The 25219-nt window shown below is 53.2% G+C and overlaps 1 protein-coding gene across 1 annotated transcript in view; it reads right to left on the bottom strand.

Annotated features, from left to right (window-relative positions):
- Positions 1 to 13978, bottom strand: part of CRHR2 (corticotropin releasing hormone receptor 2) — a 46119-nt gene extending 32141 nt beyond the window's left edge. Inside the window, exons 1-2 of the mRNA XM_058724694.1 lie at positions 13847 to 13978; positions 4610 to 4703 (exon numbers count right to left, since the gene is read on the bottom strand). Of these exons, the coding sequence (XP_058580677.1) occupies positions 4610 to 4703; positions 13847 to 13933 (181 nt within the window). The 5' untranslated portion in view covers positions 13934 to 13978. The remainder of the gene's footprint in view (positions 1 to 4609; positions 4704 to 13846) is intronic.
- Positions 13979 to 25219: the final 11241 nt, after the last annotated feature.

Raw genomic sequence — 25219 nt, 5'->3', positions numbered from 1 at the left:
AGGCAGAGCACTGTCCCCAGTCCCGGGCTAAGCCCTACCCCACAGGGTCCCACATAGGCCAGAATGTGGCAGGCAGGGTCAGCCCACGTCTTCACTGGGAAATAGTCTCATTCATGCACAAAGGAGGGCGCTCCACACGTGGATCGCAGTACAGGGGGAAAGGGAGACATCAAGCTTATGAATGTGCTTGTCACCAGAGACACCACGCAGGGGAATTAGCTATCTTGGGGTGTGGGGAGTGCCCAGCGACAAGAGGCCAAGACTTCTTGCCCCACGTGCGACTTTCTGCAGAGCAGAATGGCCTGGGACACTTGGATCGCTCTTCACTGGGAGAGCACATGTAATAGAGATTCCTCTGGGAAGTGACTATTTTAACAGTAGAGCCAAAAGATGTTCTGCGTCCTGATGGACAGTCAGGGCCCGAGCACAGACCCATGGACCCAAGGTGCCCTGGCTTCCAGGATGAGGGGCATTTCTTCATGGACCTTTTTACAAGCACGATTGTTTGTCACCCTAGATGTGACAGAGAGGAAACAGCTTTGGAACGAGTTGGCTCTTATAGCTCACTTGAGTGTTTGAAAATAGGTGAATGAGGAAGAAATTGTAGAGAGCTAAAAATTTCCTCAATTAGGTTACATCCAACTGCAAATAAAGTCTGGGCCTTTTTGCCAACTAAGGAAGCAGAGGCAGAGGGGAGGCCCCTGGGACGGAGAGGGGCTCTCAGGCTGGCCACTGGGGGAAAGGTATTGGGATGGTTGTGTGCCCCCAGGCTGGTGAGACAGGTTGCAGGTAAGTTCAGGGACGTGTGACACCTGCGTGTCAGGAGCAGTATGGGGTGAGGTAGGAGCTCCTGGCCCACCTCTGACGTCAGCTGCAGTGGCAGGGGACAGTTTCAGACATCCTGGTCCTCCAGAGGACACAGCCTAATAGGCAGGCAGAGCGCACTGGAAACACGCACGGCATCTCACAGTCATTGCCTCCACAGAATCACCCACTTCCTCCCATTCCTCCCACCATCCATCACATGTCAGCTGGAAAACAGAGTTTGAGGAGATAGTCTGTCTCTGCTTCTCTGAGGGGCGATGCCTGGTCAGACGGAATACACAAGGAGTGAGCAGATCCGGGTCAACGCTGTGGGGTTTTCTGGGCGTTTTCATGGGTCTGCTCAGGGCATGGAGTCTTGGGAGAGGCCAGAAGGTGCCTTACGCTTCTCTGGTGGCACTGAAGTTGGTGGCCCCAGGGCGGACACTTCTCCCCTACACGTCCTACGCCATCTTGGCACAGGAGGATGGCCAAGGGGAGATGATATCTTCAAGTCCAACCATGGGCCAGGCTGTGGGATCAGGAAGGGCCCTCAGACACTGATTTTTCTACAATTAAGGTCATGGCATTCCTCCTAAGAGTGGCTCCCCATTGCCCTCAGGATGGAGCCCAGCTTCTTTAGCAGTGCAAAGAACACTCTTCAAGATTGTCTATCCTTCCTGCTCTCCCTCCTGCCAACCTTGAGATGCTTTTTGGAACAACTTGTCATTCCCTGGGACCATTGTATACCCCCACACCTTTGCATGTGCTGTTCCCTCTGCCGGGATGCCCTTACCGCTCTACACTCCAGTTAGCCTCGCTGACTCCCACTTGCCCTTCAAACGTTCAGCTTGGCTCTCCCCTTCTGGGTCTTGTCTGGGTTGGGTGGCCCTCCTCATTGCCTCCATCTCTTGGGACTGATCTATATCATGCCAACGTTGTTAGTTTTTTACTGTCTCCTCTATCAACCCATGGCTCCCTGAGGGCAGGGCTGGTCATGTTCACTGACTGGTCCCCAGCACCCATCAGAATGCTCTAGGCCTGTCTCCCTGACCAAGACTCTTTTCCCATTTGACCAGCCTTCATGTGTGTGTGTGTGTGTGTGTGTGTGTGTGTGTGTGTGTGTATGTGTGTGTGCACGCATGTTGGATTGGGGAGTTGCTTTATTTCAGGGGATCCATGAATCCATTGGGATCCTTATGTTGCCTAAAGACCGAATAAATAATATGCCATACAGTCTATGCCCTAATAGGTGCCTCTGTGATGAACAAAACAAATAATCCATTTAAAGCCTGTCTGAAGTCTCTTGTGGTTATGTGTGGTTTTCCTTTATTTGCACCTCAGAGGCATACAATTTAACTGGTCATAGCCTTTGATTTATGACCACCTGTCATCGTTAGCCCACACATGGCCCAAATTTATTTTATTTTAATTTTTTCTTTTATGGAAGTTTGGGTACAGTGGTAAATAACACGGAATCTATCACTGAATCCAAAACTAGATCGTTGCCAGTCACTTCCATATTTATCTAAATACTCCTTCCCCAGAGGGAACATTCTCTTGGACATTTCATTGATCATTCCCTTGCTCTTAGTTTTTCGGTTTTATCATATGTACGTATGTCTAAAGAACAGATTGGTTTTACTTGTGTCTGCACTTTATGTTAGTCATGGTCTATTTTCTCAATCGGTGGAGATCACTGAAATCATGAAAGGAGATCATTTTCCTGTGGGAACCTCAGGTTGAAGGGCATCTTATCTGTCTGAGTCCCAACCTAAGGGCATGGTGAGTGAAGGAAGGTGAGTCCCACCACTGCTTCTGCTAGGAAGCATCATCGGTGATATGGTGGAGGCATATTTCATGACATGGGAAAGCGCTCACCCTGAGTTATAAGACCAAAAAAGCAGGTTATAGAATTGTGGACACAGGATCATCCCAGTTTGGTCAAAAAACATGAGGCTCTCTAGACCGATAGACTCCTGGGGGATATAATAATAAAAATTCCCAGATGGTGGGATAGTGAGTCCTCATGGTGTTCTTTGATTTGTAAAAACATTCCCCCCCCCAAATTTATATTAATGTAATGTACCCCATTTACAAATGGATGAATGATATTATCAGTTACGTAGGGGAGGCCTATTTGGAAAAGTTGAACCCCTCCCCACTAGACTCAGACCCGCATCCACCAGGGGCCAGGGGAAGGTGAGGATCTGTGCCATGTACTGGAGAAGGCAGGGGGTTTGCTGATAAACCAGTGTTTCCCTCCTGACAGCAGAGAGCTCTGGTCAGGGACCCCCTGGAATAGGGGTCTTTCATTGCCTGGCTCATGGAGCGTGCTGGGTGTCTCCGTGACCTCTCGTTCAAACTGCAGAGTAAGCCTCTGAGCCTGACTTAGATCTGTTCCTAACAGACGAGGAAACTGAGGCTCAGACGGTCCTATGGGCTGAATGGCTGAATTATGTCCCCCCCAGATCTATATATTAAAGTCCTAACCCCCAATAACTCAGAATGTGACCTTATTTGGAGACAGGCAATGAAATTAAGACAAGGTCGTCAGTGTCGGACCTCATCCAAATGTGACTGGGGTCCTTGCAAGAAAAGGAATCGAGAGGTGCCTGGGTGTCTCAGTGGCTTAAACATCAACTTGGTTTCAGCCCAGGTCATGATCTCACAGTTCGTGAGTTTGAGCCTCACGTTGCAGAGTGCAGAGCCTGCTTGGGATTCGTTCTCTCCTCTCTCTCTCTCTGCCCCTACCCTGCTTGTGCTCTCTCTCTCCCCAAAGAAATAAACTTAACAAAAAGAAAAATGAGTAAAATAAACAAAATTTAAAAAACAAACAAGAAGAAGAACCAAGGACCCAGACGTGCACAAAAGAAAGAGCACGTGAAGACAAAAGGGAGGAGACGGCCACTGCAAGCCAAGGACAGAGGCCTCAGAAGAAACCACCTCTGCTGACACCTTGATCTTGGACTTCTAGCCTCCAGAATCGTGAGAAAATACATTTCCCCCGTTTAAGCCACCCGGTCTGTGGTATGTTACATCAGCCCTCGCAAACTAATACAGATGGCTTAGGTGACTCAGCCATTGCTTCTAGGTGGAGAAGGTGGGACCCAGACTTGGGTCTGTCTGACCCCTGCACTGAAAGGCAGGCTGGTAACAGGGCCGTTCTCCTGGACACCTGACCCAGGCTGCGTGTGGGGCTGGGCCCCATTGCTGGGCAGCACCCTTACCTCCTTGTTGCCTTGCCAGCAACTTCAGATCCTGGGGCCCTCCCCAGGCCTCCTCCTTCCCTGCTGCTACTGTGGGTGCAGACCTGAGACCGCCACGACACCGGGCAGGGCTTGGGGACTGCTCTCCAGAGCCCGTGAGAGCCCAAGGCTTTTCTGAGCTCCGCAGGTGGCTGACCCTGACTCCAAGTCGGAGGTGGGGGGGGAGGGGGGACTCTGAGGAGTCAGAATTCAGAGGCCCAGCTGCTGTCTTGCAAGTCCTTACCAGGAGGTGACACCTGTATAAAGTTTATAAACAGAGGGTTACCCCCTCCTTGTGCTCTCGAATGCCAGCCCAGCTAGCTTCTGTTACGTGCGGGGAGCTGGGAGCTGAGGGCTGGAGGAGGATGTCCAGCCAAGTCCTTCATCATCAGTGAAGGGCCGGAGCCCCAAACGGGAAAGGGGCCTGCTCAAGGACAGAAGCCGGCATTCACCACCCCACATGGCTTGGGCTGGTCCAGGAGAGTGGCCTCATCCCTCCTGGGCCTGAGGCTCACCGTTCTCTCTTGGGGTCTGCCCCAGGGTGGCAGCGGTGGGCTTACCTGAGAGGTTGGCGAGAGTCATCACTGCCCGGCAGTATTGTTCCAGCATTGCCCACAGGGGCTGGTCTATGGGCACCTGGCTTGGCCCGGCAGCCTAGGGGATAGGACGGATGAGGGTCAGAGGTCAGGCCCTGGCTAGTCCCTGTAGCACCCGTCTGCTCCCCTTACCCAGTTCTGTCACTCATGCATGCAGCGGAATGGCAGCCTGGCCTGGCCAGGAACCGCAAAAAGGTCTCAGAAGTGTTCCAGTGCGGCTTGACCTCGGAGGCAAGGATCTGTGCTTTCTAGCCCCTGGCGTCCAAAGCTCTCCTCCTCAGGACGGGATGTGCCCCGTGTCCTTCGGTCAGCAAAGCCAGGTGGGGAGTCCACCAGCTGTTTGTTTACCTAACAAATATTTGTAGAATGCCTGCTATGTGTCTGGCCCTAGTTGGAAGACCCAATGGCTGTCCTTGGGATAGTTCCAGGCCAGGCAGGGATCCCCTAAACTTAGAAGGTACAGAAGGGAGGGGAGGAGAGTAGACAGTGTAACTTTGTTTCCCTCTCACACAGGGAAACAGGCAGTTACAACAAAAGGTGTCTCCCCGTGGAAGAGATTTCCCTGGATTTGGGAAAACAGGGAAGGCTTCCTGGAAGAGGTAGCACTTCGGGGGCAAGCAGAAGGATGAGTAGGGGAAAAGGAAGGGACCACTGTGCCAATGTGGACACTCACCAGGGAATAGACATGGTTGTTGCTACCATGGCAATTCCATCCAAAAGATAAAAAACCATCCAGGATCCCATCTTCTGAAAACACCATGAGAATCGGTGCTGGGGATGGAGGAATAAAGTAAAGGTGGTTATCTCTGCCCCTGAGGAGCCCATCTTCTGGCGGGAAAGAGGGATGGGTGACCAAGTTGCTACAGCATCGATAACTTGCTGAGGTGGAATGGGGTAGCATCTCGGAGAAGGTCATGCTGATGTGGACTTTGAAGGCTGAGTAGGAGTTTGCCCAGCTGATAAGGATGGTGCTGGGAAGAGCATCCTAGGTAGAGAGCACAGCATGTGCAAAGGCAGAGAGGCTGGGAAATGGCGTGAGACTGAACGAGAGTAATGGACTCTAGAATTCTCTCACCCGCTATTTCTCCCAAGGGCACCACTTTTCCAACTCTGTGGCCTGTGTGTGTGTGTGTGTGTGTGTGTGTACGTGCATTTGTGTCCCCGTGCGTATGTGCGTGTATATGCAAAATGACTTCTGTGCCTCTCCCAACCCTGACATTCCTGATTCCAAGATTGTAGAAGGCACTGCCCCCCAGTGGGCAGCCCCTCCCCTTTCCCTGGCCAGTCACATGTTCTCTCCATGACAGCTGGGTCAATGTTTGCCCCGGGATGTCCCCAGAGCTAGAGCCCAACAGCCCTCAAACATCACGTTCCCCACATCTGGCTCGATCCATTTCCTGTGCCGGGGCTGGAGGCTGCACGTTTAGCCTCAGCAGGCTGGCCTGGAGCTCCTAATAAATGACCCCACCTGGCCAGATGGGTTTACACTGCCTGCTGCTTCTCGGAGAGCCGAGGGCAGCAGGGATGCCATTCATAGGGAGTCACTGCACCTGGGACCAGCCAACTCTCTCCGAGGAGGCTGGGTACAGCAGGAGGTGCTGGGGAGCAGAGACATGTGTGCATAAGGTGTATGTGTGTGGTGTGTATTATGTCTGTGTAGCACCTGTGGTTGTGTGAGTAGTATATGTGTAGGGTGCATTGTGTGTGTGTGTGTGTGTGTGTGTGTGTGTGTGTCTGTAAGGGGCTCTCTGGGCCATGAGCTGGGAGCTCTGGCCTCTCAGCCTGCAGGACAGACACTGGGGGCCATGGCCTTGCTGTTCACATATCCCGGAGGCTACTGGGAACTTTCAGCATCAGCTTCTTGGGCATCAGGAAGGCCTCGCTGCCCAGTGAGTCCCTGCCAGCGGTGAGGTGGCTTAGGAAGGAGAGGGGACACTCTTTGTCTTGGGATCTCCAGAAGAATTCTGAGGCCCCACACTCAGCTGGATCTGGGGAGATTGTGGGCTCTAGGCCTGACCCATCATACACTTCCCAGCCCCCCTTCTTGTTTGAGAAGCAGCTAGTAATGCCCTCCCCGGGGTGGGGGACAGAAGTTCCAGGGAGTCAGCCTCATCTGGAGGTCATGGCAGAGGCAGTGCTCCACCCAGAGGTGCGTGGTGTTGCTGGCGGACCTCCAGGCTGATCAGATTTTGTGTCTTAGATGCAAGCTCCTTCTCTCAGAGCCCCCCAACTGCCACGTTTTGACCGCATCCCTCACCTGTCTCATGTTCACCTTTGGGGGGGCAGTCTGAATCCCTGGCTCTGAGCCCACAGACGGAGGGGCGGGGTCCGGGCATCCTCACTCGGGCAATGCGGGGCTGTCCCTGCATCAGACGCTGTGGTCTTAGGCTGCGGCTGGGTCCCCTTGCTGCGCAGAGCACTGGGGCGCAGGTGACCGCGCTCAGTATTGACGTGTGCCCTTCAGGCGTGGGCAGCATGGGCGAGCTGCTCAAAAGAGGTTTTGGAATGACTCCCAGATCTGGGCTCCATCTTCTGTAACTTCTCCACCGGTCCAATAAGCTGGCACAGCTAAAGATGTTCTTTCTCTTCAAGGGGGCTGGCTGGGTGGATTTGACTCAGTTCAAACCCATGACATCCCCTGCTGCTGGCGGCGGTGGTGGGTGGGCAGCGAGGAGGGAGAAGAGGCCGCCGCTCTCTGGAAGCACACAGTGGCCCCGGGAAAGCAGAGACACGGCCATGAACAGTTACACCTCAAGGCCTGGGCCGTGAGCTCTCGGAGCAGCTAGGCTGTAAACACCCCCATGTTCAGGGCTCTGGGCATGGTGCTTGTTAGCCCTGTGGCCTTGGCCAAGTGACTTAACTTCTCTGAGCCTCGCTCTCCTCATCTGTAAAATGGAGACAATACAGAGCCCATAGGGCTTTGGAGTACATTAAACAAATGACTGTACGTCACGAGCCTGGCATATAGAAGGCATGTGCCACATGGTGGCCCCTGTCAAGGACTCGAGGAGGGGTCCAATTAGAGAGCTCAGAGATAGGGGGTGGGGGTTCAAGCCCCACTGTGGGGAGTTCCGAGGCCCAACTCAAATCCTTCTCCAGAAAAGCTTCCTAGAACCATGTGTCCCTCCTTCCCCACCTCTCTCGCTAGCACAGATACCCCTCAGCTTTCAGCACCCCTCCCAGCACTGGGCCCTGGCAATGCAGCCTGAAGCCCCCTCATTGGGCACACCGTTCAGCAGTGCCCAGTCAACGCTGGCTGGGGAAACTCAGGGCTCTGTGGAGGGCTGGGCACTGGAGCTCAGTCCAAAAGCATGGAACCAGGGTCCAAGGTAGGGGGAAGGATAAGAAGAGCAGAAAGAGATCCCCGAGGCAGGAGCCGAGCAAAGGCTTGGAGGCAGGAAGGCACAGGGCCTGCTCAGGAAGCAGCCGGCCTCTGGTTTGAGGATGCCATTCACAAGGCAGAGGGAGACAGGAGAGAAGGAGAGGCTTCTTTAGCCTGAAATCAGCAGTCACAGTGTGCCGCACACAGCTCTCAGGGCTTCACGACAGCTCATTTGAGCCTCATAACAGCCTCTGAGGTAGCGGCAGACAACCCCATTGTACAGATGAGGCAACTGAGGCCCAGAGAGGTAAAGTCATCTCCCAAAACCGCGCAGCAAGCAGGTAAGGGGCGGAGGCAGGACTGGACAGCCAGTGTGGTAGGCTGTGGCCTGGTCAGATACACAGAGAGGCGTTGGTCCTGGGTGGGGAATTAAAGGAAGGCCTGTGGTCCACAGATGCCGAGAGTATCACACAGTCCCAAACAGGGTGGCTGTGGGGCTTAGGAGGCCACTCAAGTAAGAAGCTGTTGTCACCCGTGCGGTGGGGCCTATAGGCAGAAAGCGGGGTCACAGGAGGAGTGTGGGCGGACCCAGCCAGCCGGGCAGGACCTTGCACATGAAGAAGTTTGGGCTCTATAACTTATCCTGAGCCCCCTGAAGACCCATTATTTTCTCTTCCGCAGAGAACACTTGAGGCTTCTGTACCCAGTTCTTGGGTGTCCACCCACCCTCCACCCCTCACCTCTACCCAGTGAGACCATAGGTGGCCCACATCTGCCTGGTTCGCATATGTGTCCCCAGTTCTCAGTCCAGAGCCTGGCACATGGCAGGTGCTCAACAACTGTTTGCTTGGACGGACGGACGAATGCGACCACAGTCCCGTCAGCCAGGTGGAGCTGCACCCCTACCCCCAATTCTGGGAAGCTCAGGTTCTGGGCTCTCTTCCTGCTTGTCGGATTCCTTCTCTCTCACTTTTCACTTTGAGGCCAGCCAGTTCCTGGTTCCAGCCTCTGCGTGTCTGGAATTGGAAGCCTTCGTGTTACAGAGGGCAGGGGAGAGGCCCCGGCAGGAGGAGGCAGCAGGTCAGAGCCAAGATGCCAGCTGCTCTTCTTCCACCTTGGGCCCTGTCCAGGCAGAACCTGTGCTCCAGGGACCAGGCAGGCCTCAAAGGTGTCACCTCCCTGGAGCCAGGGTGTCGGCCCAGCCTGGTGCTGCCTCCTGTTCTGGCTACAAAGCTTCGTCTAAATTTAGCCCCTAGTCTAAGCCTGGGAGATTTACGGACCACAGGTCCTGTGGCCAGGCTGCCAGTCGCCAGAGAGGAATGGGGTGAGCTCCCTTCCTGCCTCCTCCCTCTCTGCCCAAGGTCAGGGAGGACTCCTCTGGGAGGGAGAGGATCCCTCCCCACTGTTTCCTCTCATTCACTGGTTTCACTGAGCCTGAGTTAGGGCTAGAGGAGGAAGAAACTCAGCCCTGAGAGAAAGAGGAGAGGAGGATGCTGGAGATGGGGAGAAGGTGGGATAGGGGAAGGGGGGAGGAGGGGGAAAAGGAGGTCCTGGGGGGATGGCAGGAAGGTGAGAAGGAGGGAGACCCTGGGCGCTGAGCAGACCCACAGGAGGCAGTACTGGAGCTGAGGCTGGTTGAGGCAGAGGGGAAGGGACCGGAGGTCATAAGAAGGAAGTAGGCCATTATTTTCTGCAGTATCTGGGCAGGCTTCCTGGGAGGGGAGACTAGATACTCAGTTCTAACTTACCAGGTGCTACACTTCAAGTGAGGACCTCAAAAGCCCCAGCAGCTTCCTGTGGGTCCTCCCATCCCTGAGGGGTCCAGCAGGTGACTCTTCTTAAGATGCCCACTCTCCCATCCAGTTCTAACAGCCAACAACTCCTCTGGAGAAACTTCCAGGCCTCTTTTTACCATGTGCTCTCTGACAGCCTGTGGCTCTCTCTTCTCCCTGCCTCTCCCTTTCCTATGCCAAGCTCTGGGCCCTCACGCAGATGTCTGAGGATGGGGGACGTGTAGGATGGGGAGGCCCACTAAAGGGGGAGGCAGCTGGCCAGCAGGAGGCCCTAGAACAGGTCACTAGGCCTCAAATGATCTCCTTACTTATCAACTCATCTAATGTCCAGTTGACCTAAAAGTCACTCCATTCTGATTTGTTTTAGTCTCTGAGTGTCCTAATTAAATTCTTGGAGAGGGAAGATAATCTGGAGTCAGGCTGCTCGGTTTGAATCCTGACCCTGCCACTACCAGAAGAGTGACCTTGGGCACGTGAGGTCACCTCAGCTCCCTCATCTGTAAAATGGGAGTATTGATGGTCTTATCCTCTAGGGATTTTACAAAGCTTAAAACAGGCAAGGGGTACCAGGACTTAGGACAGTGCTGAGCATGTGCTGAGCCCAGTGTAGATGCTAAATAGAATAAACAAAATAAGCTTATTGGATAATCTATCCTTCCCTCTGGTGGATTTGAAATGACATTTTAAAAAAATTACAATTTTGAAGAAAGCGACTTTAGACAAACTGGCTGAGGATTCCTAATAATGGCTAAAATCAGATAAAAGGAGAAAATAGCAGCTAAGAGGATACAGAGTAGTCCTGTAATTCGTAAAGTGCTGCAAATTTAAGACTTACCAGGAATACAAAATTAAGTAAACAGTGCTCTCAGACAAATTGGTTTTTTAAAAAGTACATAAACATCAACAAAGTGGCAAGAAAAAAAAACCCAAAACCCAGAAAGATTAAATTAGATGATTGGCTTAGTCAACTACTCCGAGAGTAGTTGAATTTTAGGGAAGGGTTATTACGATTTAGCTCCTGGCAAATGGCCCTTGAGCCCCCTGCCCACACCCTGCAGACCCTGGGTGTGTAGGAGAGGTGTGCAGGGCCCTGGCGTTAGTCTTGGGGAGGGCTGTGCAGCTCAGGAAGGGTCCAGGCTTCTGGAGCCAGGGACTTTTCTTGTTGCTGAGCCTCCTCGGGCCAGAGCCCCCCACCAGAAGGCAGGACCTAGAGTAAGAGGCCACAGAAGCGCTGTTCTGAGACCTTGGGGGTGCTACCCAAAGGTCCAAGAGGCTGAACCCAGCCAAGAGGAACTGATAGACTCCTGGGATCTTCACAGAGGGTAAGTCAACTACCTCAAGAGGTTAGAATCAAGAGTTTCAGAATCCAGCGGCCATAGTACGTAGCCTCACTCAACCTCGGTTTCCACCTTCCGCCCTTAGCCCAGCCTGGTGCACGAGATAGGCTTCATGATTCCATGCTGCCACCTGAAGCAGCTTCCCAAAGGCCTCGCAGGGCAACCAGGAACACCAAGGTCAAGGCTCGGCTCCTCTGGGCTCTTGCAGTGTGGGCTGGGTCCAGGGGTCTGCCCCGCTAAACTGTCAGTTGGAACTTCCACAGTGGCAAGTCAGGGCAGCCCCCTCCCCTACTCAGGAAGCTTCCAGGGCTCCCCAAGCTTTCAGGACAGAAATCTGATCCCACCAGGGCCCAGGAGACCCCAAAAGCCTGGTGCCATCTCTTCTCAGGGTTGGGGCTTGTCCGGGGCCCTCACCCATTACTTGCTTTCCCCTTGGCCATCTTCCAGGGCTGCCCCATCCCTACCCCTGCTGTCCCATCTACCTCCACCAGACTTTATCATAACCCCCCCCACACTTTTCTTCGTTCCAAAGACCAGAGTTTATAAAGGCACACTTATTCCTAGCCATTATTTTCTTCCTGCCGGTGGGCCATCAACTCCAGAGGGCAGGAGCCCTGGGCGGGTGTTTTCACCTCCTTGTCCCTACCACGCATCATCCTCCTTAAATGCCAATTCAGTAAACGAGAGGCATCCTGGAGTCCTGGCTCCTCCTGCATCACCTTCCTTCCCTACCGCCTGCTCTGGGTCCCATGTTCTCTTTTCACAGTGAGCAGAAATCTCAGAATAGTTGGACGAGGACCCAGAAATAAATTCTGTTACCACAAGGAAGCCTGCACTTTCGGGCCAGAGAGATCACAGTTCAGTTCCTCTCCAGGAGGTTATGTGCTGAGCAACTTTGGCCAAATAACTAATCTTCAGCCTCAGGCTGAAGTCTCCCGGGGAGGGTCTGGTTGACTCTAAGGGGCTACAGACTGTTGCCTCTGAGCTTCTCAGTTCCGACACCCCCAGAACCCAGGGGACCCTCCCACAGACTCCCTCCGCATTGGCCTGGCTCTGGGGCAGGGACCAGAAAGCTCTCCTTGGCTCACCAGCTTATGTAATCGGCATCATGGCCCCCCAGAGGGGAGGGTCAAGGGGCAGCCCTGGGCCTAACATCCGGCTCTCTTGGAAGGCATGTATCTTGAGAACACGTGGCAGGAGGCAAAAAAGAGCTTAAAACTCAGGGGATGTGGGGTGGGGGAAGTAGGTGAGAGTGAACCCATCCCACAGCCTCTACTCATCCCAAGTATAGACTTCAATGTCGTTAAAAGAACCTGGCAGATTTCAGGACCATCCGCCCATGGGGGGCACTGACCACCCCTCTCCTGCACCTGACTGGACCCACCGGGAAGGCAGGGCCCTTAGTGGCATCATGCCTTATCTATAGTGCCTGGCACAAAACCATAGCTGAATTTACTGAGGGCTTACTCTGTGCCAGGCACAGTGCTAAGAGCTTTACTCTATTATCTAATATAGCCTAATATTATCTCAACTATTCCTCATGACAACTCTATCCAGTAGGCACTGATATCACCTTCATTTTATCCATGAGGAAACTGAGGCTTGGAAAATTGGAGTAACCTGTCCGAGGTTACACATTAAGCGGCAAAGCAGGGATTTGAATCAGGTGTGTTGGCAAAGCCACTTTGCCACAATGGATGCTCACTACCTCTCTGTTGAACGTTGAACAAATGAGTCCTCTGTGTACATACGGGACATGGCGACCCAGGCAGTCCCAGAGGCTGGCGTGTGGTACAGTAGGGACAAGACCTGGTTTTATGACTTCCAGCCTGGTTCTTCTCCCCTACACTGTGTGGCCCCGGGGCCCCTCTTGCCTCTCTGAACCCCTTTAATGTCTTGGCTCTTCATGAGAAGTGTGACTTAGGACAGATGTCCCTCCTTCTCTGAGCTTTGGTTTCCCCATCTGTAAAATGGGGAGAGGGTTAGAGGTGGACTCCTTCTGCATCTGTTTCTGGGAACCATCCCGTCCCAGCCTCACCTCCACTTCTTCAGCTCTTTCTGTATAGTCCCATCCTTCCACCCCTGTACCCACCTGTACACCCTGACTCTGGTCACAGGCAGGGGTGGGGGGTGTGCCCACAGTTTTCAGAAACCCTTGGCTAGATTGGTCCTCCCGGTGCCTCCTCTGCCTCATTGCTCAACGGGGACTGGGGGTTGCTGCTTTAAGGCACTGAGAGGAGGGTAGGCAAAGGGTGGCAGGAGATGGGGGGCACAGCTCTGGTGTGGTGGGCCCTTGTGGGAAGGGCCAGAACTGAGGCGGGGTGAGGAAGGGTGTGATGGGAAGATGGAGAGGGACCGGCCGGGGAGAGTACAAAATGGACAGGGGATAGGGAATGCCTGGACCTGAGGACGAATTTTTGTCCTAGAAATGAGTGTCACCCGGAACACTCTGTCCATCCATAAGGGTTTCCATGTCCCATCCTAGTTGATGTTAGTTTCATCTCCCCTCCACCTGCCCCCCCCCATCCCGGCAGGAGATCTATCTGCACCCCCTCATCCCATATAGGGATCCCCAACCTCAACCCGGCCACCAAGTCCTGAGATCTCCCCAACCCAGCTCCTAACTGGGCTGAGTGAAACCCGGACCAGTAACTAACTGAGCAATGAGACCCGCCTCCCACCCCGGAGCTCCGCTCCGTGCTCCCGGGCGCCCCCACCCCGAGCCGGATCCCCATCTTCCTGCACTTACTTTGAGCAGCGGCGGGAGGAGGCAGAGCAGGCAGAGGAGGGGGTGTCCGGCGTGGACGAGGCGTGGGGGCCCCTGGGGACCCCTCATGCTCTCGGTGGCTCGGGAAAGGAGCGCACCTCCCCTGCATGACTGTCCCGCCCAGCTTGCCCCTCCCCTCTCCCCCCTCTCCCCCAGCCTGAGCCCAGTTGGCCACCTCCCTCCCTACCCGCGTGCGTTGGCCCAGGTAAGGCCCTGGGCCCAGGGACCATTCTCCCCACCCCCACCCCCACCCCAGGGCGGCGTGACACCTCCCCACAGCCTGCCCCTCCGGGTTATTTATAGCGGGTGCCGGGCAGCGGCTTCTGCCTCCGTAGCCAGGGGCCAAGCTCTGTGTCCAGCCTGCACACAAGGGGTTAATGCCTTTTATCAGCCCGCCCCTTTTGCTAGGGCTGTAGCTTCCCAACTTGGGGAGAGTGGAACTGAGAAAGGAAGGAGGGGGCCTTGGGCTGTGGTGGCAGCCACAGCACAGAGTGGCTTAGGCGGGTCGCATCCCCACCAGGCTTCCTGAGGGCATCTTCTGATTATCTGGGGAGCTTTACCAGGCTCCAGTGCCTATTGGGATAATTGAATTGAATGTGGCAGCGAAATTAAATAATAGTACTGTATCAATGTTCAACTTCCTGGTTTTGATAACGACACTGTGGGTAAGAGAATGTTCTTGCCTTTAAAAAGTACACATTTAGGGATAAAGGGGCACCACGTTTCTAAGTTACTTTCAGATGGTTGGGAAATATACACACACATGCACACAGAACAACAAAGCAAAATGTTGATAACTGGTAAATGTGGGCAATGGGTATATGGTATAGATTTGATCATTCTTCCAACTTTTCTGTAAATATGAAATAAAATCCTAAAATAAAAAAACAAACACACAAACCCAGGGGCCCCTGGGTGGTTCAGTCTGGTAAGCATTGGACTCGATTTTGGCTCAGGTCATGATCTTGAGGTTTGTGAGTTCAAGGCCCACGTGGGGCTGTGTGCTGTAGCTTGGAGCCTGCTTGTGATTCTGTCTCCCTCTCTCTCTGCCCCTCCCCTGCTCAAGCTCTCTCTCTCTCTCTCTCTCTCTCTCTCTCTCTCAAAGAGAAATAAACATTAAAAAAACAAGAACGACGACAACAACAACAACAACAACAAAAAAAACAACAATAACAACAAATGCATCAATGCCAGACCCCCCACCCTCGGGGATTTTGATTATAGGTGGTGATGGTCAGGGACTCAGTCAGGCACTGGTATGTTTCAGAATTGCTCAAGGATCCTAATGTCAAGGCAAGGCTGAGCAGTATTGGCCTTGGGTGGTGACGGGCCTGGGTCAGGGTTCAGGAGGTGAGGCCTGCTCTCTGGGAGCCACTGAAGCCGCCCTTGCGATTGTTCTAAAGGCGGGCCTGGTGTAGGGACTTTAACAGCTTAAACAGAAGTTCCAGCGTCTTAAAATGTGAGGCGAAAGCATTTGAGGAATGTGATTAGTGGGGCATTTAGCTTTTCCTGGAGGTTGCAGTCAAGGTGGGGACAGGCCCTGGAGAACTCAGCCTGAATTCAAGAAACTTAGACACTCTGTGTTTACTCTGGTCTCTCTGCCTGGGACACTCTTCTGTCCCTCCGCTCCTCCTCCCCTCCACCTGCTTCCTCCAGGCAGCCTTACTGGATTGCACGAGCTGTGGAGTGTGACCCTCCCCTGAAATCTCACAGGCCAGAGTCAGCCCCTGGCTCTTCCTCAATGTGGGCTGTTCTCTGTTCCTGGGGCGGTTGAGGCCGGCCTCCAGCCAGCTTGGGGGAGGAGGCAGGAATCACTTCCTGAGGGCAGACCCCCTGTCTCCCCTCCTCTGTTTATTTCTTCTCCCCTCCCTCCTCTGTTGCACAGAGCCTAGCCCCAGTGGTGGTGGGTGGGGCGGGGGGACTCTTTATGGAAAAACTGAGGAAAAGTTGACCAGATCTCTCCATTCATTTGAAGGTGACAGGGTAGAAACCCCCTTCCAAGTCTTGGGACAGGATATGGCTTGCTGGACTTAGTCAGATGGGCTTCCAGGCTCCTGGCAGGAGATGATCGCTTGGCAGGACTCAGAAGGGTGGGCAGACTCAGAAAGAGAGCTGATGGGTCGGCGTGAGGTGCACCTGTGCTCTTCAGCACCTGTCACTGAGCATCTGCATGGCTGGTCTCACCATGACCCTGTTCAACAGACAGCAGAAGCTCTGACCTCAAGGCTGATCTCCAAGCCTGGGGAGTGTGAGGAGTATGCCAAAAGAGGAAAGGGATGCGGAGCCCATGAGGTGTGGGCATAAATAACGGAGATGGGAGCTGAGAGATGGTACAAGGTGTGGGGCAGCTCAGGGAGTGACGGACAGGACGTCGGGGGGAGGTGCTGCAGAAGCACCTTGACTGGTTTAAACAGATGGAGAAGGGCACATCTTTACTCCAGATGTAGGAGTCAGGGTGGGCAGAAGCAGAGAGCTGGGCAAGTACAGGCTGGCTGGGCCGGGGGCCTGGCTGGGTGGGGACAGGGTAGGGCCAGGGAATGGGGGGCAGGCTGGAAGGAAGCTAGATCCACTCTGGTTCTAGGGGGATCTGTAGAGCAGGCACATAGGTGCTCGGCCGCAGTCCTCCCCAGCAGGGCATTCCTTGTTGGAAAACTAGAACTGTATTTTGTATGAGGTGGGGATCCCCAGGCATCCAGAGTTTACATCCCCCCCATGCTCAAAGGCATGCTTAACCATTGACTGCCTGGTGCTCCTTTGGCCAGAGGTGGGTGAACGCCAGGTGTAACTAACACGTGGGGCTCCTGTGGGGTCAGGGGAGGCTGGCACTCGGCATGGCATCTCACTGCGGTGGGACTTCTTTGCTTTCTCTGTCCTGCTTTGCCCCTTCTCTTCCAATCTCACCTGGGAGCACTTCCCTCATCACTGCTTGTGAATTCTTATCTCACCCCTAGGGACCTAGGGGAGCCTAGAAGGTCATGGAAGTCTGAACTGGACCTCTCTAAATGTAATGGGTTAAAAACAAACTACAACAACAATAAGACACCGAACAAAAACGGCTGAGCCTCTGGGGTGTCCTCTGAATAGTGCTTCTTGACTTTCAGAGGCTGTGCTGGTGGAAGAAACCCAGCTTACAACTGTGATCTGAGCAAGCGAATACAAAATTGTCATGAATACAACATTGTCATTCGTGAGCTTTGTGTTCCTGAGGGCAGACTCCAGGGCAGAGAAGCCTTTTTATTTTTGAAATGCCTTCAAGGCTCTTTTTGATTATGAAAGACGAACTCAGGGTGGTCTGGAAGGAAGGTGGGTGGTTTGCTTTGTAAAAATCAAACAGTGGAAATTCTTACATTGAGCTTGGCATCCAAGATGGTGAAGGGGAGCAGGCCCAGGATCAGGGCGGGGGATTCTTCCACGGACTCAGAGGGAAAAGCGGGCACAAGGACTGGTGGGGCTGACCAGGTGCAAGGGGGATGGGCGGGCAGGCCTTCCCCGTGGTGTGAGTGGTCACTGAACATTAGTAATGGGGCTGTGATGAGCCTCCCTGGTCTCCGTCTTCAAATTTTTTTTTTTTTTAACGTTTATTTATTTTTGAGACAGAGAGAGACAGAGCATGGACGGGGGAGGGTCAGAGAGAGGGAGACACAGAATCTGAAACAGGCCCCAGGCTCTGAGCTGTCAGCACAGAGCCTGACGCGGGGCTCGAACTCACGGACCGCGAGATCGTGACCTGAGCCGAAGTCGGCCGCTTAACCGACTGAGCCACCCATGTGCCCCCCTAGTCTCCATCTTCAGGAGAAGTGCACACCAGCGTGTGTCACCGTGCTTGGGGGGAGGGCGAGGTGCTGCAGGAAGCAGGAGGGGGACTGGACATTTGTTTGTTTTGTCCAGAATGCTCCCGTCCTTCTGAGATGTGCCCCATCCTCAACTCTGGTGTTGCTCAATGTTGCTTCTTTTCATGATCACCACCCCTCCTGCTCCCGAAAGAAGCCTTTTTAGATTTTTTCCTTAATTGCCCTCCCCACTATGAAATTTCAGTACTATGGACATACTGTGTGTCTGGTTATGTACTGTGGTTCTCTGGAGGGCCACCAACCTTGTCACACCCAAGATAGTTCCGACCTCTGAGAACTGCCTTCGCCTTTTGCGGGGGGGCACTGTTGCCCACTTTGAGAGTGCATGCTCTACTCCCACACGTGATTTAATTGTTTTTTTAAATTTTATATTTGAGAGAGACAGAGCGCAAGCAGGGGAAGGGCAGAGAGACGGAGACAGAATCTGAAACAGGTTCCAGGCTCTGAAACAGGTTCCAGGCTCTCGGCTGTCAGCACAGAGCCCGACATGGGACTCGAACTGACGAACTGCTAGATCATGACCCGAGCCGAAGTTGGACGCTTAACCGACTGAGCCACCCAGGGGCCCCGCACACCATGTGATATGATTGGCAGCAGCCACTGTGGACTGGCCCAGTGCACTCGAGCAGGCAGGGTACATGGGAGGCCTTCCTGCACTGACCACAGCTGGTTGGTACAGGAATGGACAGCTGATCTGAACTGACTCGATCACAGTCTTTCCCTGGGATTTAAAAACTTTGCATCAAAGAGGGACTATTCCTCTTGGAAACAGTGAGAGCGGCCATGCGCAGCAGCTACGTGGCTGTGGGCTGCTGTTAGGAGAAGGCCAAACTAAGAGGATAAGCATCCACACACAGGGAGCAGGGAAGAGAGGGGGAGAGGAGGTCCTGGTGGCCTTCCAGCCTCTGGTTCCAGTTCAGTCGGAAGCCCGCTTTGCTGCTGCCCCCAGTAAGGGAGCTCTCCAACAATTCTTTCCTGATGCTTGAGCTACTTTGAGGGGTCTCTGCCGCTTACTACTCTAGGCATTCTGACCAACACAGAAGGGATCAGAAAATGAACAGGAGTAGCATTCAGAGTGAAAGGTGACCAGGAAAATGTGTGGGAACGACAAGAGGTGAAGGGGGTCCAGAATTTTCTGTAAATCTGACGGGCTGGGGGCAGGCGAGTCATCGTGTGTGGCGATGCAAGGAAAGGGTGACTTTGGAGGACTGGAGTTTTAGAGGGACTTGAGTTGAGCAGGGGAGGGACGGGATTGGGTCTGCATTCTAGGAGGCTTGCTTGAGCAGCAGGGTGGTCTTGGGTTGGAGACAGCAAGCCCGGAGCTAAGGAGAGAGCAGGGCAATGGGTACAGCCATCCAGGCAAGACATACGATGGTATCTCAGTCCAGAGCGGGGTCTGTGGGGGAAAAGGCAGGGCCTGCACCACGCAGAGGCCATCAGCCAGACTCCCTGTCTTACCTTTTGGGGCCCCACACTGACCCTCTCTCTTGTCTGGGGCTGAGCCTTGCCAGACCAGGCACCATAGCAGATGAGGGGGTGCTCTCCCCCATCTTGTCCCCCAGGCTCATGACGCCTTTTATTTTAGCTGTGGTCACACCGATTTAGCCTCAGACTGAAGAGTCTGCTTTTGCAATGCAATTTCAGGATACAATTTTATAGCCTTGGTAGAAGAACAGGCATTGATTTTGCTCATGTTTTTATTTTTATTTTTTTCTGTGGGTTCTGTGGGATTTTACTTCGATTTCTCTCTCTCTCTCTCTCTCTCTCTCTCTCTTTTTCCTCCTTAATCCTGCTTCAGGAAGGCCAGGTCCAAGCATGAGTTCTGATCCACTATTGTTGTCACTCGACTCTAAAGAAAAACAAGTTATCGTGTTGATTAGTAGGGATTAAATCTACTCTGGCAGAGTTTCTACCTGCCCATGAAGGAGCCTTGAACTTTGTGCCTGGAGAACAGCTGTGGGGCTAGTGTTTTCCGGAATAGTTTGGGTTCCAGTGTCGAGTGGCACTCGGGGCGTGGCTCCTGCTTGTCATGTCTGTGGTTTCAGGGTCCTCTGTCTCCTGTGCAGGCTCCTCCCAGGAGCAGGCGCCATGGGCTGGGCTGGGCTGGGCAGCAACCCATGGAGGGGATCCCAAGGGCAGTGAGGAACGGGCTGATGCTGTCCCCTGGGAATAGTCTATGGGTCCCACCTCCGCCCCCGCTCCAGCATTTGCTGTGACCCCTGTGACGTACATCTTGCTCCCTTCACCTTTTCTCCTGAATTCCTCCACTGCAAAATGAAATAATAACACCTGCCACAGAGGGCCATACCATTTTGAGGACTGGGTGGGAAAACCACTCCCTAGGAATGTGAGGACATACCATTACTGTCACTGTTTCTTCCAGACACTGAGGGGCACCCGGGTGGCCCAGTCGGTTAAGCATCCGACTTCGGCTCAGGTCATGATCTCGTGGTTTGCAGGTTTGAGCCCTGTGTCGGGCTCTGTGCTGACAGCTCAGAGCCTGGAGCCTGCTTCGGGATTCTGTGTCTCCTGCTCTCTGCCCCTCCCTTGCTCACACTCTGTCTCTCTAAAAAATAAATAAAACATTTTTTAAAAATTAAAAAAAAAGTCAGCAGACATTGAGGACCCACTAGGCACAAGATCCTGTGCAAGACATTACTATACATGCCTAAAATGGAATAGATTCTGAACGGATGTTTGTCAAGTGAACAAATGAATGAGGATGACCATGGGGGTTGCAGGGCAAGAGGTTTGGAATGTCAGGGACAGAGGGATTTGAGAAGCCCCGACACAGTGGGCAGAATCTGGCTGTTTCCACCCAGGTCTGTTTCCTGGACTCCTACAAGAGCACTGGGCTAGAAGACAGAAGACTGTCCTCAGTATGAGGTCCACATACATTTATTGAGCACCTGTTAAGTGCAGGGTGCAGGGAGAGAAGACATAGTGGCTGTCACAGCATGGGGGGGGGGCCAGTAAATAGGCAACGGCTATGAGGGCCAGTGAGTATGGGGTCACCAATCCAGCCACCAGGGTCGTGGAGGATGAGCAGAGCTCAACTGGGTGAGGGTGAAGGTGTGGAGGCCAGTGGAAGTGGTGGTCAAGGTGGAAGGAGGGACTCCCAGAGGATGAGACAGGCTCAGGGACATGTGGAGGTTTGTGGGGGTGGAGTCCATCGCAGATGGTAGTAGGGACTACCTTGGTGACCCTGAGCAGTGGATAGAGCCCCGGCCAGGGGGTGTCGGGGCTGGGCAGGGCCGCCACTGGAGGAATCAATCATGGAGGCGACATGGTCACATGGGCATTGTAGAAAAAACTGGGTGGAGAATGGCTTGGCTGAGATAGGAGAGAGGCAGGGGGGGCCGGTCAGGAGGCTCTGCAGGTAAGAAGTAGTGGGGGCCTGAGTTCTGATTCTGATTCCGGTCCCCAGAGAACCGTGGAGCCAGAAGGGACCTTAACAGTCACACAGTTCACATTCCTATTTCATAGATAAGAAACTGAGGCCCAGTGAAGCCTGATGGCCTTGCACCTGCAGCAAGGCCATATCCCAGAAGGCTTCTCCTCGGCTGCTGTGCTGGCTCACCCCCCTGTCCCACTCTGCCTGCAGAGTGAGAAGAGACAAGGACACATGTCCCTTGCTCTTCTTCTGGATCAGGTTGCCTCTGTTTTGGGGTGACTTGGGGGCAGAAGCCTAAGACATAAGTTAAAAACAGGTGAGTGGTCTGTGAGGCTCATAGGGCCTGGATTCAGCCTTTTGCTGGTCAGAGGTCAGGGCTAGTACCTGGGTGGCTTGGGGGGCATCTGATTGAACCTCAGAATATGACCAAATGTGTGGCGAAGGCCAAGGCTGGTGGTACCAGACTGGCAAGGCGAGGAGGTGGCCTTTGCTAATGGAGCTCCCTGGGGCCACAGGAGGACAAAGGAGCAAGCCAGAGGAAACCAGAGTTCGACACCCCATCTACTCCAGACTGTTCTCCCGGTGGCCAGTGGGACAGGCTGGGAGAGTGTGGTAGCAAGGCCAGTGGCCTGGAAGTCTTGTCCTCTGCCTTGCTCACTTGGCCCCACGCCCGGACTGGGAGTGAGGGTTCTGGTCCTGCTGTATCACTTACCAGCTGTCCACCCTTGGAAGAAAACATCCCCCTCGGGGCCTCAGGCTTCTCATCTGTTGAGTGGGGATAAGGATCATCTGTGTGGCTGGGCTGCCTTACACTACCCTCAGGTCATGGAAGAAGCCAGAGAAGTTCAGATTCCTGGGGCTGTGGGCTCCCTGTTGGGGTACCTGTTCTCTGCTTGGCCACTCTCCGTGCTGGCCTCTCGGGCAGATGCTGTGATAGCCTTCCTGGTCTAGTGGTGGGTGGAAAGTCCGCTTTGCTCCCTCAGCCTCAGCCAGCCCATCAGATTTCATCAGTGGATGAAATCCACTTCCTTCCACCCCTTATCTCTTCTCCGTGGTCCTCAGCTGTTCCTGCAACAAGACGAGGCCCTGAAAAGGACAGATTAGGCCCTGAGAAGGACAGCTGAAAGTAGGCCCTCCTGATTCACTCCCCTCCCACCTTCCCAAGATACACAAAAGTCACCAACAGGGCTGAAGGCTAGAAATAAACCAGAAACAAGGAGGCATTTAACTAATCAAAATCCAAGAAAGGCCTGAAGCAGGACACTGGACCCCTTGTATGTCCTGCCTTCCTGCCAGCATGCTTTGGCCCGTGGAGAAGAGGGAAGCCGGGTCCCAAACTGTGTGAGAGCTGCTGTCTCCTCAGCTGTGCCCATCCATATCTCTTTCCATGTGATGACAGCTGTCCTTTGAGATTTAACTCAAGTTGGTGCAAGCACGCTATCCTGCATCCCAGGGGAGGCTCCGTGACCTCCCTGGGCGGTTATGTATTCCAGGGAGCTCATGTTCTCATGGTTGCCTCTGGGCAGAGTCCCGCTTTCCGCTGGTTTCTTGATCTAGCTCTCGTCTCTTCTCTCTGGCTTGCACAGATTCATGCGTGGATGTCTCCTGAGCCCCTGACCGTGGAGCAGGGTGCAGCCACTCCTGCCACATGGAAACGCTGCTGCAAGACAGGCTTCCACCTTGAGGAGCCGGAGACCCTGCCGCTCCAGACCGGCTGTGCTGGGATCTGCTGCCTCTAACTTGGCATCTGCCACGCGTTGGCCCCACTCGCTCTTGCCTGGGGACAGCACATGGCTGACCGTGTGGGCCCCTGAAGTCCCTGCAGCCTGCTGGCAGATAGGGAGGGAGAATAGTCTCCTCCTCTGGTGTTTCTCTGTTTGGGATCCCACAGAAAGCTGCTGTGGTGGGGATGGTTCAAATGACAGTCACTGGGACACACTGAGGCCATTCTTTTTCTCTGGCCTCTGGCCTGCCGTGTCTCCCCCTTGAGGGTCTCAGAGCAGCTCTGCCATTTCACCTTTGCTTATCTTAGGGTTCTCCAGAAGAACAAAACCAGTAGGATATGTATACAGAGAGATTAAAAAAAATTTTCTTTAACGTTTATTCATTTTTGAGAGACAGAGAGAGACAAAGTGCAAGCAGGGGAGGGGCAGAGAGAGAGGGAGACACAGAATCCGAAGTAGGCTCCAGGCTCTGAGCCGTCAGCACAGAACTCGGTGTGGGGCTCAAACTCACGGACTGTGAAATCATGACCTGAGCCGAAATCAGATGCTCAGCCGACTGAGCCACCCAGGCGACCCCAGAGAGATTTTTTTGGTAAGTTTATTTTATTTATTTTGAGAGAGAGAGAGAGAGAAAGAGAGAGCATGCATGCATGCGAGTGGGGGAGGAGCAGAGAGTGAGGGAGAGAGAGAATCCCAAGCAGGCTCCATGCTGTCCCTGCAAAGCCTGACGGGGGAGGTGGGGGCTCGAGCTCACACACCGTAAGATCATGACCTGAGCCGAAATCAAGAGTCAGATGCTTAACCAACTGAGCCACCCAGGAGCCCCTGTAGTGAGATTTATTTTAAGGAACTGCCTTATACGGTTGTAGGGACTGGCAAGTCTGAAATCCAGAGGTAAGCTGGCAGGTTGGCAATTGAGGTGAGAGTTGATGTCGCAGTCTGGGGTCTGAAATCTGTAGGTCAGGCCAGGCAGTCTGGAAACTCAGGCAGGCTTTCATGTGGCAGTTGTATTTTTTTTTAAATTTTTTTTTAACATTTATTTATTTTTGAGATAGAGAGAGAGAGAGCATGAACAGGGGAGGGTCAGAGGAAGAGGGAGACATAGAATCTGAAACAGGCTCCAGTCTCTGAGTTGTCAGCACAGAGCCTGATGCGGGGCTTGAACCCACAGACTGCGAGATCATGACCTGAGCCGAAGTCGGATGCTTAACCGACTGAGCCACCCAGGTGCCCCTTTTCTTTTCTTTTCTTTTCTTTTCTTTTCTTTTCTTTTCTTTTCTTTTCTTGTTTGTTTTTTAACTGAAGTATAGTTGACCGATGATGTACATTGGTTTCAGGTGTACAACATGGTGATTTGGCAAGTCTGAACATCATGCTGTGCTCCTCACAAGTACACCGACCCTCTGTCCCCGGACAGCGCTATTCCCGTTGACGACACCCATGGGGCAGACCTGAGGCTCAGTTCCTTCATCTTTGGGAAAACCTTACTCCTTGTTCTTAAGAACTTCCACTGATTGGCTGAAGCCCATCCACATTACAGAGGGTAATCTGCTTGACTTAAGATCTGCTGGCTTAGGGGCGCCTGGGTGGCTCAGTCGGTTGAGCGTCCGACTTCGGCTCGGGTCATGATCTCACAGTTTGTGGGTGCCAGCCCCGCATCGGGCTCTATGCGGACAGCTCAGGGCCTGGAGCCTGCTTCGGATTCTGTGTCTCCCTCTCTCTACCCCTCTTCTGCTCGCATTCTGTCTCTCTCTCTCAAAAATAAATAAACATTAAAAATAAAAAAAGATCTGCTGGCTTAGATGTTAGTCACATCTGAAAAATACCTCCGTAGCAACACCTGGACAGGAGTTTGACCAAGTAACTGGGTGCCGTAGCTAGCCAAGTTGGCACATAACATTAACCATGGCACAGCCCTACACCTGTTTATGTTTTAGTCCTGTGTGGGTGAACCCTGAATGTGGTGAACTCGGCTTTGATTTTTCCTGGGAGCCCCGTAGACCACCTGTCAACATCCAATGCTGCCAGTTGAGTGTAGAGGCCTAACTCCTTTCCTTGGATATTGCTGAAGCTTGTGCATCTAATATCATCTATTATGAGAGGATAGAACCATGTTGTCAGACAGATAATTCCAGATCATGGGAATATCAATGATTTATTTTGTGTGTGTGTGTGCTTTTTAGTATTTTCCAAACATTTGCAAGGATATATATTACTTTTAGTAAATATTTTTACTTTAGTAAATTACTTTTAGTAATATATAGTAAGAAAAAAGTATTTAAAATGGAAGGGATTGGCCTTTAGCAGGGGAGATAGGTTATGGCTTACTCTGTGGGATGGAAGGGGTTTCCTTCAGCCCTCTACTTGGGTGGGTTAGTCGGGGCAT

This window comes from Neofelis nebulosa, chromosome 4, assembly GCF_028018385.1.
Source record: "Neofelis nebulosa isolate mNeoNeb1 chromosome 4, mNeoNeb1.pri, whole genome shotgun sequence".
In the NCBI taxonomy this organism is placed as follows: Eukaryota; Metazoa; Chordata; class Mammalia; order Carnivora; family Felidae; genus Neofelis; species Neofelis nebulosa.
This window is presented reverse-complemented; position numbering and strand designations above follow the sequence as displayed.